The sequence below is a fragment of the Nyctibius grandis genome, chromosome 2 (assembly GCF_013368605.1).
Source record: "Nyctibius grandis isolate bNycGra1 chromosome 2, bNycGra1.pri, whole genome shotgun sequence".
In the NCBI taxonomy this organism is placed as follows: Eukaryota; Metazoa; Chordata; class Aves; order Nyctibiiformes; family Nyctibiidae; genus Nyctibius; species Nyctibius grandis.
Genome location: NC_090659.1, coordinates 49,206,204 through 49,225,089, shown reverse-complemented (window position 1 = coordinate 49,225,089; position 18,886 = coordinate 49,206,204). Strand labels below are relative to the sequence as shown.

Below are 18,886 nucleotides of genomic sequence, written 5' to 3'. Positions count from 1 at the left end.
CCTTTGACTAACACAATGTTTAGGAACAAATACCACGATTATAAAAGTAATATGGTACTTGTCCCCTAAACTCCCTGATGGGACTCAATGACCTTCTCTCCATATTCACAGGTTGTTTAGCAGTCATTAGGTGGTTTTAGAGGCATCAGGAATTTACCTGGGCAACAAAGAGTAATTTTGAACATGGGAAGAGATTCTTCTCTCTGTCTTCCGCAATTTCATAATGGTAAAGCTTTATAATAAATGAAACCATCATCTTCGGTTTCACAGGGAAGTAATACGTGAAGAAGGGAAAGGAGCACTAGCAAAACATTCCTCATTTGCAAGGTCGAGTCCTTTTCCTTCTCAGATTAGGAATTTGCATTTAAAAGCCAATTAAGAGCAAATCCTGGCTTTTGACCACTTGAAACAATGGCATTTCAAGAACAACGGGCTACTCAGAAATGCTCTAAGTCAGGCCATAGGTGACGAGCATTTCACACTGTAAAAGAGTGTCTGAGACACTTCTGTCAGGACAGAAAAGCCAAGGAGGAGGCATAAAACCTTCTTTTAAGCAGGTTCACTAATTAACAACATAAACTGCTGCCTTACAAAAAGACTATTTCCTTTTTGCTTTTCTTGGAAGAAAAACTGACATTCTTTTTTTTTCCTAAGCAAATTATAAAACTGCTCTATAACATAGTAGTTCGTATGCTCCCGAAAACGGGGTCTGAAATTCAAGAACGGCAATTGAACTCCATCTCAGTCCTTGGGCTTGTGGCATTTGGGCATGACTCACCCATCACATCTCCTGATGACGACAGAATGTCTTTGATCAAGCTGGATGCCCACAGGGCTCCAGTGTTACTGTGGCAAAGGGCAGCAGACGACCACACCAGCACTTCTGTACTAGAGTCTCCACTCTTTACCTTGGGAGAAATTCAATTCAGCAGCAAAAAGAGTTTGCTTAAGGCTTTTGGGTTTTGCAGCTTTTTTAAGACTTAAAAAAAGTCTCGTCTTTTTTCATCAGCAGACAGAGAAAATCTGGAGGACAGGGCACAGGCCTGACGTCTGGAATCTCCAGCGAGACAGAGGATCAGGTCAGGAGAATTTATCGCAAGAGATCTTCAGCATGAAACAGAGGCCTCTAAAGCTCCAAATTCCAAAACTGTGACAGCTTAACAACAAATAGGTAGTTTCACACTATTTTGAAATATCAAGCATGTCTCAGAAAACTGATTTCATGACCACAGTTAATATTTAAATTTACAGAAGTTGGAACAGAAATCAAATGCACACACTAAAAACGTGAATCAACTCTGAATTGTAAAATGTTAAATATTCACATACATCTGTCCTAATAATTAGTGAAGAAATGGTATGGCGTCACCTTCCACCGGATTTTAAAGTAAAATATTAGTGCTTTTGCACAACTAAATGTTATTCCTATTTTGAAAATCTAGTGCACACACTGTGTGGTAAACACATAATACCTGGCTGAATGCCACTTGATTTCAGTGAGTTACTCAAACAGGCTACTGTCCAAGAACAGATTTACCATTACTCACAACAGTAGCATTAGGAACAAATGCATAAAGAAAGCATACCTAATCGCTACCATTAACGTGTTGTGTAGACTTGCTCTGAGTTTACATATAGCTCACGTTCTGCCTATGGCAATGCACCTACTATAGCTACATACTGGTGGAGCAGCACCAGCAGCGTTTGGTCAACAGCTGTAAATTGCAGAAACATTTCTTAGTAGAGCTGTTCATCCCATGTAACAGCTGCATTACTATTAAAAAACATATACTATTTCTTTCTGTGGCAGAACTTTTATTTGGAGGGAAGTTATAACTTTTGCATTTACATGGCACAAATTATATACAGTACACTTTCCATGATAAGAATTATGATGCTGTTCACAGAAAGGTATCAAATTTGAGATAAATAATGCATAAGCTAAAATATACAAACCAGGGGTGGAGGTGAAACTATTGGCCGTTTTTATTATCTATAGAAGAATTTCAAGGAATAATGTTAATTCAATGTTCAAAAATTTTTAACAAACTTCTAGTAAAGTTAATTGAAATATTTATAATACTATTCAGTTGCTGCACAGTATTTCCAATATACAATCAAGAAGATGCACAGAACACAACACTTAATATGAAAAAACTATTGCACCCACAATTTAAAGGTTTCACTGCCTTTCGGATGCTGCACTACCATATTTATATAAACATTTACAACACTTCAGTAAACACAAAGGTTCTAAATGTAGTGCAGCATTATGGGGGGCCACTTTCAGCTCTTAAAATAAATGTTAAATGCCCATATACTGTGCCATTTATTCTAAGCTGATGGTTTAAGCTGTAACCCTTAATTCCTACTGTGAGTAGCAAACACACTTTCCCCATGTTCAGAAGGTTACCACCCCTCTGACTACATACTCTATATTCTGAGACCTAAACTGTCCGTGGCTTCATTGTCATTTTGGCATTTTGCCTCAGTGCTTGTGACAACCACCCCTTATATTATTTTTTTTTAATGTCCTGTTAAGTAGTCCTGCGTAGAATCTGAAGCAAAAGAATCTGCATCTTCATTATCAGAATCATCACTACTGTCATCAGCTGCTGGCTCTCCTGTCAGCGCTATCCGGGCATAATCATCAGTGTCTATAGACTTGCAGAAGTGAATGGCATACTTCAGTTTTTCCTCTAGTACTTGCTTACAGGAATACCTGGGCAGCTTCAGGAGAAAGAAGCAAGTGTACGACTCGGGAAGGAAGTGGTCTGGAGGATTGTATTTATCCAATACCTGTTGAAAACAAAAAGCATAATATTTTTGATTCACTGTCCAAACCACAACTAAATATCAAAATAATACTTGAGAATTTTTTTTAACAGCTTGTTAGATTTGTGATTCTGATGCTAAGTTTCTTATAAGAACAACGAAAAGACCAAATCCATTTTCCCTACGCCAAGTGAATAAATAAAACCAGACATATATGAGCTTCTTCAATTATGAATATGTTGTTGGGAACAATCTAAAAAAGATTGTATGACTTCAGCAAATATCAAAATATGATTTCAAGATTGTGGTTTTTTAATTTAGCTGAAATAATTACTGAGCTGAATGCTAAATAAACACTAGCAAAACCAGTTGATGACTGACAGTGGACAACTATTAAAATCCAGAGAAGCAAATGGCTGGGAAGTGAAATTAATATCCCCTTGCCCCAGTCAAGAGAGAAAAATATTTATACGCATTACAGGTCCCTACTGCACTGTCGAATCTATAATGTAACGTTGCATAAACAGTTTAATGAAATCAGCCTGTTCTCTTGTTATGTCATGCTACTACTTCTCCACTACCAGCTTTTTAAAATAAAAACCCCACACCCCATCCCATATGCCTTACCTGAATAACAAAGTCCCTCCCTCTGAAGTCTGCAATAGTCCTGGGCAGCCTTGTTCTGCCCCACACAAAACGCAGGAAGAGAGATCGCTCTGTATTGGAGAAGGACTCCATCACTTCCCAGAACCACTGTATCAAGGAAGCAGTTGGCTCAATACCTTTATAAGTTGCTACAGATTTCAGAAGGTGAAGTGGAATATCTGGGCTTCCACATACCTGAAAAATAAGATACAGTGATAGGCTACAAAAGTCTAATCAAATCAATTACAGGTGATTTGTTCCCTCCATTCCCTTAAAATATTTACCAGCTTTTACGCTGACAAAATGAGCATTCAAATATTTGAAGTGCTGTGTGTAGTCTCCCACTACAATGATACTAAATATACATCTTCCCATCAGGGGACAATAATGAACCTTCTTCCATATTCCTGAATCATATAAAGAATTAAACATTTTACTTGTGACAAATATCTCCAATTCACCTCCTAGGTCCTTGTTTTGTGGGGTTTTTTTTTTGGTTTTGTTTGTTTCTTCCAGAAATAATTCATTACAGCACTGCTGAACTAGATCGAAATAACCTTATTAACACCAAGAGGGCAATTAACATTTTCTACTCTTCCTTGGACAAAATGTTTGCAATAGCAGAGCCAGCATTGTAAATAGTATTTAATGTGGGTTTTGGATTAGTAAGATACAAGTGAAGAATCTCACTCTAAGTTAGTCTGACAGAGGTAGCAAAACAGAAACTGATACCATAGTTTCCAGTTCATATCCTGTAAAGAGCGAAAGTAGAGGAACTGGAACAACACGGGCCATCCCCTCACGAACTGCTGCAACTTGTTCATCAAATTCATGAAGTCTGCAGAGACACATTTTCAGAGTTTCTGTGAACGGCATTTCTAGCAATTACTATAACATCATGCAAACTTTTAAGTATTTTCCTCAACTCTCCAGCTATATGACAAGGAACGTTAATAAACATTTGTCACACAAGATACTTGACTTACAGCAGCTTCTACACCAACTGATATTGCACAGCAAGCTCAGCATAGAGAGATACCTCCCGACGTTTAGGATATTTTATTTCTAGTATTACTCATGTGCTGTGCCTGGCAAGAACAAACCAATACCCCATTTGGAAACAACATGCTCTTGGGAAAAGAGCTGTGCTTTGAAACTCTGCTCTCAAACATTCCCAACACTAGACAGACATTACGGTAAAAGAAAAATGGGTGTGAACTAAAACATGATGTCTGAGGACAGAAGTTGTTGTATTTCAAGACAGATACAGATAAGTCTACCACTTTGCTGCTTCTGCTGCCACCCATGATTTGTGTTTTACATTTTTTTTCCTGTCAAATAATTTCTGAGATGTTTTACAGAGCTCTCCAGAGCAGAGATTCATATCATTGACAAGTCCTGTCCTCAGGCTTGTCATCACCAAAATAAACAAAGATGTCAGGACAAACTTGATCTTATGCATCCACTTTTTCACATGGATTCTACTCAGCTGCTAGTGTATCTTTCAAGGGCTTCATATAATTAAAAAACCTGGTATGTAACATTTTATATAGACATATCATTTATCCATTCCAAATGAAATGGAATTCCTCTCTGCTGTCAAAAATAGGTTTAAGTATTGGTTCATAACCATTTATAGGGAAAAAAAAACCCAAAACACCAACCAAAAAACCCAAAGACTGTAATCCAAGTAGTTGTTGGCAGACACTGTAACTACAAACTAATAAGCAAGTATATAGTGATGATAAATGCTCAAGCGCTCTCTAAAGAAACAGTTAACTATGGTGGAGAGAATAAAACAACTATGAATCGGTTTCTTGTCCAAATTATCTAAATTTCCATAGTTCAATAAGCACTAGGCTTCACATAACAAGATGCCTATGGTTACTTCTTAGATGTACTTGCCTAGATCAGCTATTCTAGGTATTTAAGTAACCAAAGGCATGTTTTCTCAAATACTGAACAACTATTTCCCACTGATTTCAGTGCCATGTTCAGCTTTTGGCAACTGTGGGTGAATTTACTGACTGCACATAGGTGTCAGACTTATTTTATGGCATCCAGGGAATGAACATTTTGTTTTGTGTATTCCAACTTACGTAAGAATACAATAAGAATTCATCTGGGACTGCTCTTGACTGGAAGTGATGATATGAAAAACTGTGGGAGCAGTAGTACTATATCTAAGCTCTCTTCACAAAGAACTTCATGATCAAGACTACTATTTATCGCATGGAAAGAACTAGATGGATGGGGCGTTTCTCCACCTGTAAAACTGGCTGCCAAAACTGCTCTATCAGGACAGCTATTATAATCTAGAGCTCCATCTGCTAGTTTATTTTGTTTCCTAAAAATTAAGTTCAATCTTTTCTACTTGGAGAGAGTAAAAGAAATCAGAAGATCAACACTGCAATCTCATGAAAATACTAAAATACTTGTACATAAGAGGTTAAAGTAGTATATTGTTTAAAGGCTTTTACAAAATTTTTTAAAAGCAAATGCTTATTCATGTCAGTAATTTGAATGACTTATTCAACAAACCTGTAGTTTATTGCCAGCCTCACATATTCAGCTCTATTATCCAGTGTAATATGGGTGTACTTGGAACTCAGCTGAATATCTTGACCACTTGCATTAGGCACAGTGAATGGGAGGCTCATGGCTTCAAACTCCTCTGAAGTAGCTTCGTTGTCTCGAATGTACATAAGCCCAGGAATAAAATCTTTATCAACCTTTTGAAAATAATAAGCCCAAGTTAAAGTCAGTTTACTAGCACTATACAACAGCATCTCTTGCATACCAAAAGCAGTGCATCATGTGTCATCTACCAAAAGCATTGTCAAATATCTGACCACAACCCGTCTAACTGATATTCAAAGCTATAAAATGCCTTAGTATTTTACACAAAATTTCATTATGCTGGGATGTGGGAGGGTGCATGTGTTCTAGATTTCAGTTCTTTTGGGGAGCATTTGCCAAGAAACTCTATCATGTAAGGAAATGGATTTAAAGCTTAAAAACATAATCGTATCTACAAAGTCCAATGCTGGTTTTGGTACAAAAGGAATCCCCTTACTGACAAGTAAATGATTCAATGCTTTTACAGTAAGCACATTTCTACGTGGCAGTATTTGAGAAGGAACTCTTCTTTGTAACAAAGACCTAACTCTTACTCCACATTTACTGAGCTCAGTAAACAGAAATTGAAAGTTTGTGATGTTCAGTATGTGGGCACAAACTATTTTCAGTAGTAGTTTAAACTAATTTTCTTTTACTTCAAAACAGTGTAGACATGTGCACCCAAAGTTACTGCACCTTGGCACAACAGACAGTAACAGCTACAGAAAGGCCTACTGAAAAGCAGTAGTTCGACCACAAACGTTTGTCTAGTCAAACCCATGAGAAGATTTGAGAATGCTCCAGAATTCAAATAGCTAATTTAACTACTTTTGAACAACTTGTAAATTTATAGTTTTAACAATAAGTATAAGCCATCCTTATATACTGGCTCAAAATGTAAAAGGCCAGTCAAAACACAAATATATAGAAACCAGAGAAGCCAATCACTGGAGAAAAATTTATGCTAAGAGTCTGCTTGTCTTCTGTAAGTTATATCCTACTCAGAAACATCATACTTACCTCACTGAGATCAGCAATTGTTAGGTTCATTCCTGCAAGCTGTTTCCACACTGGCTCAGCCAGGTTGAGGCTCAGAGGGCTGCCAGTCCGGATAGCAATGCCCAAAAGTACACCTGTAAGTTTAAACATAGTATTTTTAAATTTTTTTTGTTAGATTCCCAATATTCTGATCATGTAATGCAAATAGAACGTCACAATGTTGCTACAAAATTACCAAGAAAACGAAACATGTTCATATGCAAGAGTGACTTGGCAGCAGGATTTAATAGGAAACAATCTCTGTTTGCTCCAGATTCATCTCTTCCATTTGGTGTCACAATTAACAGAGGGGTCAGTCCATTCTGAAGCTCCTCGCACATTTCTGCTATTGATTCACTATAACCTCCACCACAATCATCCACAGATTCACCTTGGAGAAGAAAAAAGGATCAAAATTAAAGGTTCTCTCAAAAATAAACAAAGCATTGAAATAAATTGTATTTCCTTCCACGGGGATGACCGAGTAAACAAAAGTTTACTAAAAGCTATACTGTCATATCTGTTCATATGAAAATCCTTCATGTTTTGCTTTATATTTGGGTGTTTCCAGTTCATTGTAAATCATATTATTTAGAAGATTATACAACATATCACAGTGTCAAAAATACTATTTTGCCAGAGTGTAACTAACATTTTTGTTTTATACACTAATCAAAATAAAATAGACTAGAGGTAGAATGAGAAAGTCAAAGCAACGCGATTCCTAAGTGACATTTTGAAGTAGATATAATTTATATATCTTAGATGCAGTAGACAGAACAGCTCTTCAATCTAAAATATTTTTCATCAAAAAGCTCAAAGTGATATGTGAATTGTAAAAACAACCCACCCTACCAGTAAAACCAGCCAGCCAGTATTATTTACCAATTCAGACAGCTGAAAAACAGCTTTAGGTTTTGCAGAATGTTTGTCGTAAGCAAAAGAGTTGCCCCTGGAATCTGAGGACAATTACAGACACATTTCCACTAATCTTGAGGTTTTTTATAAAATCATTTAAAAAAGCTTTTTTGCTTCCTAACATTTTAAGCACCTTCCTCTGCCTACACACATACATTGTTTTCCTATATCCCTTCCTTCCTTCAGGTCCTTCAAAAAAGTAACTTTACAGTTTTCTTCATATTTAAGTGCAAAATAGGTGGGAGGGTGGAGAATGCTCTTACCAACAAACTTGACTTTCCAAACACGATGAGGAAGCAGGAGGCTATCAGGGCTAAAGGAACTCATTTTAGCGCACATCTGTCCAAACACTGACTTTGTACCGTCAGGTCCAGCCAGTCCTCCTTTACTCCGAGAACGTTTTACCTATTGAATAAGCACATTATAAAAAGTCACTGTAATAACATATTTCAGCTGGCATCACTGTGCAGATCAGACCATAAGATTAATGTTTATAAAATACTAATGTGTTCAGTGAAACATTTGCAGAGGTCCACAGTGTATCTCATATATAGGTAACATATACAGATGAAGAATCAACTTTCAAATTACTGCACTACAGTATTTTTCAGTACCATCTAATATCCATTCTTAGCTATAGATATCACAGACTCCTATTACATATCCCTATCTTCTCCAGAAGGATGAAAGCACTTAAAATCTCAGGCTATTAGGAGCCCAGAACTATTTCAGAATCACATGATGGTTTATGTTGGAAGGGACCTCTGGAGGTCATCCGGTCCAACTTCCCTGCTCAAGCAGGGCTACCTAGAACAAGCTGCCCAGGACCATGTCTAGACAGCTTTCAAATATCTCCAAAGACAGAGACTCCAGAGCCTCCCTGAGCAACCTGTGCCACTGCTTGGTCACCCTCACAGTGAAAAAGTGTTTCCTGATGTTCACAGTGAACCTCCTGTGTTTCAGATTGTGCCCATTGCCACTGGGCACCACTGAAAAGAGCCTGTCTCCCTCTTCTTTGCACCCTCCCTTCAGGTATGCAAGAATATACATTAACGAGACGCCCCCTGAGCTTCCTCTTCTTCAGGCTAAACAGTCCCAGCTCTCTCAGCCTTTCCTCATAGGAGAGATGTTCCAGTCCCTTAATCATCTTCATGGCCCTTTGCTGGACTCTGTCCAGTACGTTCATGTCTCCCTTGTACTGGGGAACCAAGAACTAGACACAGCACTCCACGTGTGGCCTCACCAGTCCTCAATAGAGGAGAAAGACCACCTTCCTCAACCTGCTGGCAACACTCCTCCTGATGCAACCCAGGACACCCATTAACCTTCTTTGTGGCAAGGGCACATTGGTGGGTCATGTTCATCTCAGTGTCCACCAGGACCCTCAGGGCCTTTTCTGCAAAGTTGCTTTCCAGCTGGATTACCCCCCAGCATGTACCAGCACATGGGGTTGTTCCTCCCTAAGTGCAGGACTTTGCACTTCTCCTTGAACTTCATGAGGTTCTTGTCAGTTCATTTCTCCAGCCGATCGAGGTCCCTCTAGATGGCAGCACGAGCCTTTGGTGTATCAACCGCTCCTCCCAGTTTTGTATCATCAGCAAACCTGCAGAGGGTACACTCTGCCCCATCACCTAGATTAATGAAGACGTTGACCAGGACTGGACCCAATAATTGACCCCTGGGGTACACCGCTAGTTGCTGACCTTCAGCTAGACTTCATGCCACTGGTCACCACCCTCTTGCCCCAGTTTTCAACCCACCTCACTGTTTGCTCATCCAGCCCCTACTTTGTCAACTTGTTTCTGATATAAAAACAGGACATGCCTAAACACTAAGGAGAATGAGTTACTAGTTCCAGGATAGGCTGCACTGCAACTTCTGCAATAGGTCCTATCTCTGTGACATAGCTGTTTAACTGTCAGTGATTACCACAACTATCACCATTTGTAAGCACTGCAAATTCCAGTGCCTCTGTAACAGAAGAAATTTTTCAACTAATGCTTGGATCGGCACAAACATGAGAAACAGTATCTGATTATCTAGATGCTTCCACTACATGCCCTGAACTGACCTGACAATGCTGAATGATTGTTCTAGGTAATTTGTATGACCTGACATAGTTATAACTACTTGAGACAATCTTAGTTCAAACACAGCTGACCACAATGGTAATGATTTTTTTTAGAAACTGAACTGAAAATTTGGAGGTTGATTAGGCCTTAGTAATTTTACTGTTAGAGCTGGAAACATGCAAAAACAATAGGTGTGTCCATTGCAGCTAGACAGAATGATTCTTGCCAGTTCAGCTGACAGCCCTGTGGGCTTTCTTCCCTAGATAAGGAATGTTACATTCCCCTAACCACCAATACCTTACTTATCTTTAATTTCAAACAGTTCATTGTTCATCTGTCTCTACTCAGCATTGTATCTGTTCATCTTTAAAGGAAAATGGAAAGACAGAGGAGTATCAATGACAAAATTTGTTGATAAAAAAGTTTTCTTCCCCTGTTTCTGAAGCAGCAGCTAATGCCTTGGTAAATTCAGTTTTTCTGGATTGCAATCCACGTAGTTAATGCATCCTATCTCTACTCATACATTCGATTGTCAAATCTACTTAAGTTATTCATACATAAGAGGCTGTGTTGTTGGCCAGAAAACTGAATATATGTTTTTCTTATATTAATGATAATATTTAAATATGCATCTATAATAACTAGGAGCCTCTAAAAATGAGCAAGCACTACCACAATACATATATGCGTACACAGAGTAATGCGTTTCTTAGGCACCTACAGAAAAAGTATATTTAAGATGTGATGAAGATCCATAAATGGCATGCAAGAAAACGCCATGTGTTTTGCTGCAAGAGATGCATACAAAGTGGGTAAGACTACAAAAAAGCATTTCACCAGTATAGAGAGGGAACAAATGGAAAGTCAATATAAGGCTGGAGAAACCCAAGATACTTTCCTTCACTTTGGTGTTCTGCAGTTTATATTTGCAACCTGCCCTGACTGCAAAGAGACCCCTACAGTGCACGTAGTTCACCAATATCCACGAGACTGTTCATTCAGAAATAAGCCAGACTCATCCCACTAATCTGTATTTCGTCCCACTCCAAGGTAGCTGCATCTCAAAATCCAGTTGTTCTGATGCTCCATACTTCTGATGCTTTGGATAAAACATCCACCAGATTTCTTTCAGGTTTTATTGAAAGGCTGACACACTCATGTCCTCCTCATGTATACGAGGCTCTGTATCAACACAAGCTGGTTTTAATTCAATGGATTTCTAAGAAATTTAGATGCCCAAGAAGTTTTAAGTTAATAAATCACTGCGTCTTCTCTTAAAAAGAGGCAAGTATGAGTAGGAGGTCTGCAAAAGCAATAGTTAATTCACTGTTTTTTCAAACCTCAGACCTAAAATACAAATTAATCAAGTGACAACAAAAAGGCAAGCAATCCTGCCTGAACTGAATAGGATGGCACGCACGTTTGCTATTACACATTTAATTTAGTATTTCTTTACTAGCAACACAGAATTTTCATTTAATCTGATCATTTAGATGCAGGGATGGTTACAATTTGACTTTTAACAAAGCAATGTAAGAACTCCATGAAGGATTATTGGCATTTCTGCCAGCATCTTAATATATTGCTTGCTAACAAAGACAGATACCCATACTAAAATTTATTAGGTTACTAGCGAAGAGTAAAACGCTTCACTGAAAAATGGCAAAAATTCATGCAAGTATGTTTAGGCCACAATCCACCAAAGGTGTTTTAGCTTTTTATTGTAGAGGTCTAGAGCACAGCATCTTGCTCTTGTTTCCAAATCATCCCCCTTTAGAGAAATAATAAGTATCCTGTGAAATCTATTTTACTGAATAGGCTGAATAGGGTCAAATATAACCCTCACTGAATACATGCCTTATTAAACACAAATTATGCAGCATCTCAAGTTTTTAAAACACAGTTCCAGCCTTCTCGCTGATGAGAGAACTTTTTAGCATAAAACAAGTTAATATGTTGATTAGAGCCCAAGAAGGATTTTCATAAAAGAGTCTACCATCAGAAGACACCAGCTTGTGGAAAACCAACTTTTCTTGGACCAGAGAGAAACAGAGCAGCTCAAAAGCAGCATACAGTGAAGTATGGAAGAATCAAGTTCATGAACTTGCTTCCGAGAATAATCACTTGTTGTGAGAACCATTGCAACAAAGCAGGAGAGGCACTCAAGTTAACCTGTAATCTGGTTAAAGCATTTTGAAGTGATGAAGATCAAAATTTCTTTCTCTGAATCTGAAGAACAAAACTTTATATTTGTCTCAAGCAGCCCGAGAGTACCCACTGAAATACTGGCCATCCTGTGGGACTCTCTCTAACCCACCAGAACTTGGGGGAAATGTAGTACATAAAGCCATGCATTCACAAACTAACAAAAAAGTTTACAAAGGATCACATTTTACTAGTTGGAATCAGCTAAGAGAGAGAAATATGTACTGTTAACATACAAGAGAGATCTATGAAGAAAACAAACACAATTCAAGGATATGTCATGATGTCAATCTCCAGAAGAGGCAGAGAAGTAATTGACAATTACAAGAGCACAGACACAGTCTCACCTGTACCTTGAGGTTTCGGTTATTTATGCTCAATCTGAAATGCTACAGAAAAAATACAGCATAAAAAGATGAGGAGTAGAGAGACTATTCTATGCAAACAGACAAAAAAGGCTTAGCCTGATCAGCATAGGAAAATGAAGGCTGTCTTGAAATGTGTGTTCTTTAAAAGCACGTTTGATAAGGGAGAAGATAATAACCAGGAAGGAGGAATGTTATTTAAATTGAAGTATAACACTCACAAAAGAACAAATAATTCATTCATTGATATGCTGTGCCTACTTTAAGATCAAATCATTTTTAATCATCATGCTAGTGAGATTTCTGTAACACACATTTAATAAGGAGCCCTAGTGAGGAGGAAGAAACTATTCTTAAAGTGGGATTTCATATATCGATAAGTGTGACATTCCTCCCATGACAGTGGAGAACACTGAACCAGGAGATCCTTTGCAATATTACATTCCTGAAAGTAGACATTCTCCTTAATAACTGAAATTTGTTTCCCTTTTAAAAGGAGGAAATAGCTTTCAACTGCTGTGATAATCTCTTGCATCCAAAGGCAAGATAGGATTTAACAGCATTATGAATGTGTCTGTTTATAGGTGATAACACACTGTCCATCTGACACCGCATGAGCTACACAGGTATTTGAATACTAGGTAAATCTGTTCTGCTAGTAAGACGGTCAACTAAGTAAACTTGAGCACTGAAGCCCTGTCTAGACATGTAACTGCTAGTTCACTCTCTGGCTGAGTCTTCAACTACTTCTATTACACCTTTCCAGAACAAGGCCCAGGTGTTGTTTTGGAATATATCGCTTAACGACATTTCCCAAAAAGTAATATCGATAAAACTGCATCAAATTCACTTTCTTCTGCCCTATGCAGTCCTCCAACAGTGTCCCAAACTGTCTCTGTGAATTCAAGCTTGCCCTCATGCTACACCTCAAAGCATAAAACACCTACCCTCAATTTTATGCTGAAGAAATACCAGGCTGGCACTTGGGTGAGTTGCTGTTCAGCCATCACATTATATTTCACACACCTTGAGCAAGAAAACTACATAAAACTACTGTGTCTTACTATGACAAGGCTCCCAACAGTAAAGATCCAGGGCCAAGTAGCATGTAAGGTGAATGTGATCTACTCTAAAGGGATCTGGTCCACGTAAAACCTGACCTTAGAACAAGGGAGTGGTGTTTGGCTTGCTTTTATGCAACAAGTTAGACACCTCTAACATCCAGTGCTGGTACTTCCAAAGAAACCACTGAACAAGGTATGCTGAGGAGATATTTTAAAAAACAAGTCAATATCTGGAAAACAACTTTAAATTAAAAACTCATCTGTTTATTTTAGACGAAGAAAGATGATGAAGTGAATTGACTGAACCATTATAATATATAAACTGTAAGAAGAGTTTTCTGAAAGGAAAGGGATCTTAAAGCCTAGCTGCAGTTAAACTCACAACTGCAAATAAGATTAAAATTCTTAACATTGACAATTAGCTGTTTGAGACTATGTAAAGCAGCTTTGAATCTTCAATTAAATATTATAAAGGATCAAACAGTTTAAGAATCCACATTTTCATTCTCTGCAAAAGCTAACTCAAGAACCTGTGACCTGTACTGTGTAATCAGGCCAGATTATGAACATGGTCTTTTTTTAGCCTTCACTTGGCTAAATCTAGGACAGACTTGTGTTACAGCAATATTTGATTTCCCCAGGAGCTATGAAGGGAAGCCCCACAACTACCAGTTCTTTTCTAGATTTCAAGACAGAGTCAAGAAACAAGCTGGAATACAAGAGAAAGCCTATCTTAATTAACTCAACAGTAGAAGGAAAACATTAGGAAATGAGCCCAAAACCTACTCGCTTGTTTCCTGATTCAAGTTAAGTACTTGCACTGCTTTATCAGACTTTCTGAATTCACACACACACACACAGACACAAAAAGTAAACAGAAAATCTCTGGCAGTCTCTTCAGCTTCCCAAATAATTAACTAAACCAACACATTTTAATCACATAACATTACCATAAGATTTCAAGTGCCCATAGAAAATGGCAAAGAAGCAGAAACATTGCTTCTGTTCACTAAGAGAAAACTAATTAGTCAAAATTGTCACAATTTCTCCATTCTAACCTTACAAAGAGTAGGTTTGCTTACTTTTTACAATATTAAAAAAAATAAAACCACCACTAAAGGAAAGAAATGCGTGAGGACTCTAAGACCAGACTTCAGTCCATTTAAACAAAAACAATGTTTTACTATTCTATGTTACAGAAATATCTATGGAAAAAAGACATACCTAGCCTAAGGCACAACATTACATTTTCTAACGTCAATGATAAGGAAAAAAGCCCTTTTGTATCAAACAGTTCTGCAATCAATATGACCACATGTGACAACCAGTAAAGAACAAGAGTTTATCAGGCTGATTTTTAATTATATTCAAGGGCTTTTTTTTCCTTGCCTTTTTTTTTTCCTTTGTGCTCTCTGTTAATGAAAGCAACAACTGAATAATTCATGTGACCATTTAAAAAAGGTAAGAAAGGCATCAGAATCACTATTCTCTTAAATTATCTAATATATTAAGTTTTGAAAAAGCAGTCCTTTGTCAAAACAGGACATACTTTGCTCATTGGAGTCTAAATCGTTCACTTAATACTTCAACAAATGTTCCCTTCCCCCCAAACAACTACAGTGTGGATGAAAACACACTGAATGAGCATCCCTTGCTGCATTCACTTCTTCATTGTTTGATTCTGTGATAAAAATTCAACTCTTCAGTACTCAAACAGCTGAAACATAAAGGGACTTGAGAAATGTATAGCACTGTGGGCTAAACATACAGATACTAAAATCAAAACTTCAGTTTAAGATACCTGTATTCTGTTGAGCTCTACAACTGGCCCGTGCTGACGATCTCTCACCATAGTCGCTTGCACAACTTTTCTGAAAGCTGCCTCCTAAAAAAGAATACAAAAAATTAAAACAGTGGCAAAACTGCAATCAAATAAGAAAGCTGCACATACTTCACAGATAAAGACATACTCAGTTCAACTCAGGGCAAAAAAAGGCTCTTCAGCAGAATAGAGAAACTGATCCTGAATAGAGCAGCAGAATAGAGAAACTATTCTTCCACAATTTCCTTCTGAGTATGTCACAAAACACTAGAAAAGGCATAACACCTCTGAATCTTTCTTTAGAAGAAATGGAAACAAGCATAAAATATTTTTGAAATACTAAAAATAAACAAAAGCAACAGAAAATAAAGCTGTGAGATGTCAGTTAAGGATCATGCTATTTGTGCTAATACAATTCAGTCTGAAATAGTCGGGATACTAAAAAAAGTAAAGAAAGTCTCTCCTGTATCACCCAAAACCTTGGCTCGAAAGGTTGTACTGCAACCAGATTCAGTTATTACTAAGCAACCGACGCGCCACCGAGTATAGATATAAATTAGTTTATACCAGAATAATATAGGTATATGGAGAATAATTAATGTCAGAGAAAAACAACTAAAAAAGCCCAAGACAAGATCATCTTGCTATGGAAGGCAATAAACAATAAATAAAAATTAAAAAAAAAATTTTTCATGGAAATTCAAGTATCTGAGGTTCTCTCACTAAATATTTGCATCAAAATTTACACTGTCAGTTTCAAGCAAGCTTTAAAAAGATTTTTAAGTCTTTAGAATCTCTGAAGGTAAACCTGACTAGATATTAATATGCCTAGATATTAATATGGCATTGCAACTTCTGGTGTCTCTGTTGAACGCTTTTGACATAAAATATGCCTGATATCACATTTTTACCTTATATCTGAGCCTTTCTGTAACTGTTCTGCAGACTCTTAAAGTAAATTACATTGAATGTAACTCCTGCACACCGATTCCTATATTTAAATTCATATACCTAAAGACTCCCTATTAATAGCAGTAACATATAAAAGTGTCATGAACAGGATTTCCCTTTGCTTTTTTCCATTTCAGGTTTTGATGAAAAATGTGCGGTCTCCTCTTGGTCTGTGAAGCATGTATTCTGCTGGATTGCTCTACTACACAATTTTACTGGAGTCTAAGAGAAAGAAACTTCGATACAATTCATGCTAAAGAGTCTAGTTATAGGCCATGTGTCTTATTTAAGGACATAGAACAGCACTGCAGAGGGAAACTTAACTGCTTCTCTTTTCAAATATATCTCCCAGTAGATTTTGTCTGTTTATATAAGGTTATCTTTTTTTTTTGTTAGACAAGTTACTGTGACAGAGAGAAAATTCAGATCCAAAACTGATGATCATACTGAAAGCAATTCATGTTTTTAAAGGGTTTCCATATCTGAAGTTTTGAATAAGCGCTGTAGCCTTCAAGCATTATAATTATCCAGATTTTCTCACGATTGACTTTACTTACAGCTATAAAAATCCACTTTCTTTACTGATTTGAGTTGAACTCTCAGGTATTCTGTCTTCACTTCTAGCCCAGTCTAAAACTAGTTTGTACCTTCACAGAGCTTTGGATCAACTAGTATATTACCTGATCATGACAACTGGAATACAGAAAAACAGACAATAACCATTTCATACCTATCTTACATTTTTTTCCAGGATAGCATCTACTGAATACTCTAGAAGAATTCAGGTATACTACAAACTGAAGATTTAGTGTTATTTTTAAGATCAACACACAACAGCACTATGATGAAGAACTGACGAAAACATAATAAAAAACATATTCACAAGTAAAGAAGTCTGCATAATCAGAATACAAATATTTGATATACAACTTACGGAACAAATTGAAATCTATAGTTCTATTTTCTTCAGAAACAGTTTAAACAGTACATCTCACTTACAGTTACAAATCATTCCCTTAAAAACATCCTGATAAATACCTTTCCCTGCGATATCAGTATTCCTCGTAATGTGTCAAACCCAACTGAGGGTCCTTGGCCAGTTTCATCAAGTCTTCCTTCAAGATCAAACATGGGAATGCAAGGACAGAAGAGTTCAGAAATGTGATGCAAGAGCAGAAGCCTGTTTCTCAATGAAATTATGGGAATTTCCTGTAGATGATTGTACTCCATAGGAACCTATGATACCCGAATGTAATTTAGAATTATTATATACTTTATTTTATTGAACAGAGCAACAATTTATAAGATTTGTAGGTAAATTTGTATTAGAAATTCATATATTTGCTTATTCACACTGTCAAAACTTAATACACAGAGTTCAGTTGTTTATAAAAGATACTAATAGTATCCACCTAATCTGAAACAAGTATCAGAAACATGACAATTATGCTATCCTTGCTATTCCATATTTTACAATTCTCTTTGTATATAAACAGACACATTTTACATCATCACTACACTCAGGCATTACAGCTGAAAGATGGAATATTCAAAAAACAATCTTCTCAACATGAGGCAAGCAACGAAGAACTCCCTTGGAAGGTGTAAGATTTTCATAGCTGGAATACAGAATTAAAATTCCTGCAAATTTGCAAACTAAGTTACTGTTCTGCATTGGATTAACAACTGGATGAAGAATCTTTCTCACCTCAGAAAACTGGAATCCTTCTTTGGAAATAAGGAAGTAAAACAGTGTAACTGGCTCAAACTCAAAGTCAAATCAAAGCACACTGAATTTATGCAGCGATTTAGAAAGGAAATACGTCTACTTAAAAGCAGCAATAAGCATACTAAGTATGTTTAAAATCTGAATGTAATAAGCCAAAAATATTACCTGCGTAGGGAGCTTGCCAGCATTAGCAGGTTTACTGGTTGACCAAGCTAAAGTATGTGCTGAGCCACAGGCTACTTTGTTGATCTTTTTACCCTGAAGTGCTGCAACCAAGCGTGGTCTTTGGATGGCATTAGTTGTTCCATCTCCAAGCTGCCCTTCATCATTATCTCCCCATGTATACACTTCCCCTAAATCAATAAAAATAATTAATTGTTCTGAAGCTAAGACAGAAGCTTTTTGCCTCTTTTTTTTTTTTTTTTAATCAGCATTTATAAATCATTTAACTGAATGAGGCCTTGGACTGTAATCAAGATTTCTCGGACTGATGGCCACCCTGAATTCCACTATCTAGTGCAAATAAATCTTCAATGACATGGTTAGGTCCATGGCCTATGTAGAGCAGCTAGTATAAGATGCATTTATTTCCTCATAGTTTGTATAACTTAGAACAGGAGGAAATGGTGGAACAGAAGAGTAACAGCAGATACACCAGAAACAGCCTGTATTTGATAGTTTCA

At 37.1% G+C, this 18,886-nt stretch overlaps 1 protein-coding gene across 5 annotated transcripts in view; it reads right to left on the bottom strand.

The window, feature by feature from the left end:
* Positions 1–1,809: 1,809 nt before the first annotated feature.
* HERC2 (HECT and RLD domain containing E3 ubiquitin protein ligase 2) overlaps positions 1,810–18,886 on the bottom strand; it is a 119,746-nt gene continuing 102,669 nt past the window's right edge. For 3 of the 5 annotated variants that reach the window (XM_068395633.1, XM_068395635.1, XM_068395634.1), the window contains 10 exons: positions 18,369–18,556; positions 17,513–17,710; positions 15,503–15,586; positions 8,259–8,400; positions 7,274–7,468; positions 7,060–7,172; positions 5,962–6,152; positions 4,153–4,258; positions 3,403–3,615; positions 1,810–2,799 (listed from right to left, as the gene is read on the bottom strand). In XM_068395633.1, coding sequence (XP_068251734.1) covers positions 2,527–2,799; positions 3,403–3,615; positions 4,153–4,258; positions 5,962–6,152; positions 7,060–7,172; positions 7,274–7,468; positions 8,259–8,400; positions 15,503–15,586; positions 17,513–17,710; positions 18,369–18,556 — 1,703 coding nt within the window. In that variant the 3' untranslated portion in view covers positions 1,810–2,526. Of the gene's footprint in view, positions 2,800–3,402; positions 3,616–4,152; positions 4,284–5,961; positions 6,153–7,059; positions 7,173–7,273; positions 7,469–8,258; positions 8,401–15,502; positions 15,587–17,049; positions 17,168–17,512; positions 17,711–18,368; positions 18,557–18,886 lie in introns of those variants that run through there. The other 2 variants (XM_068395636.1, XM_068395637.1) reach the window with 2 other exon arrangements.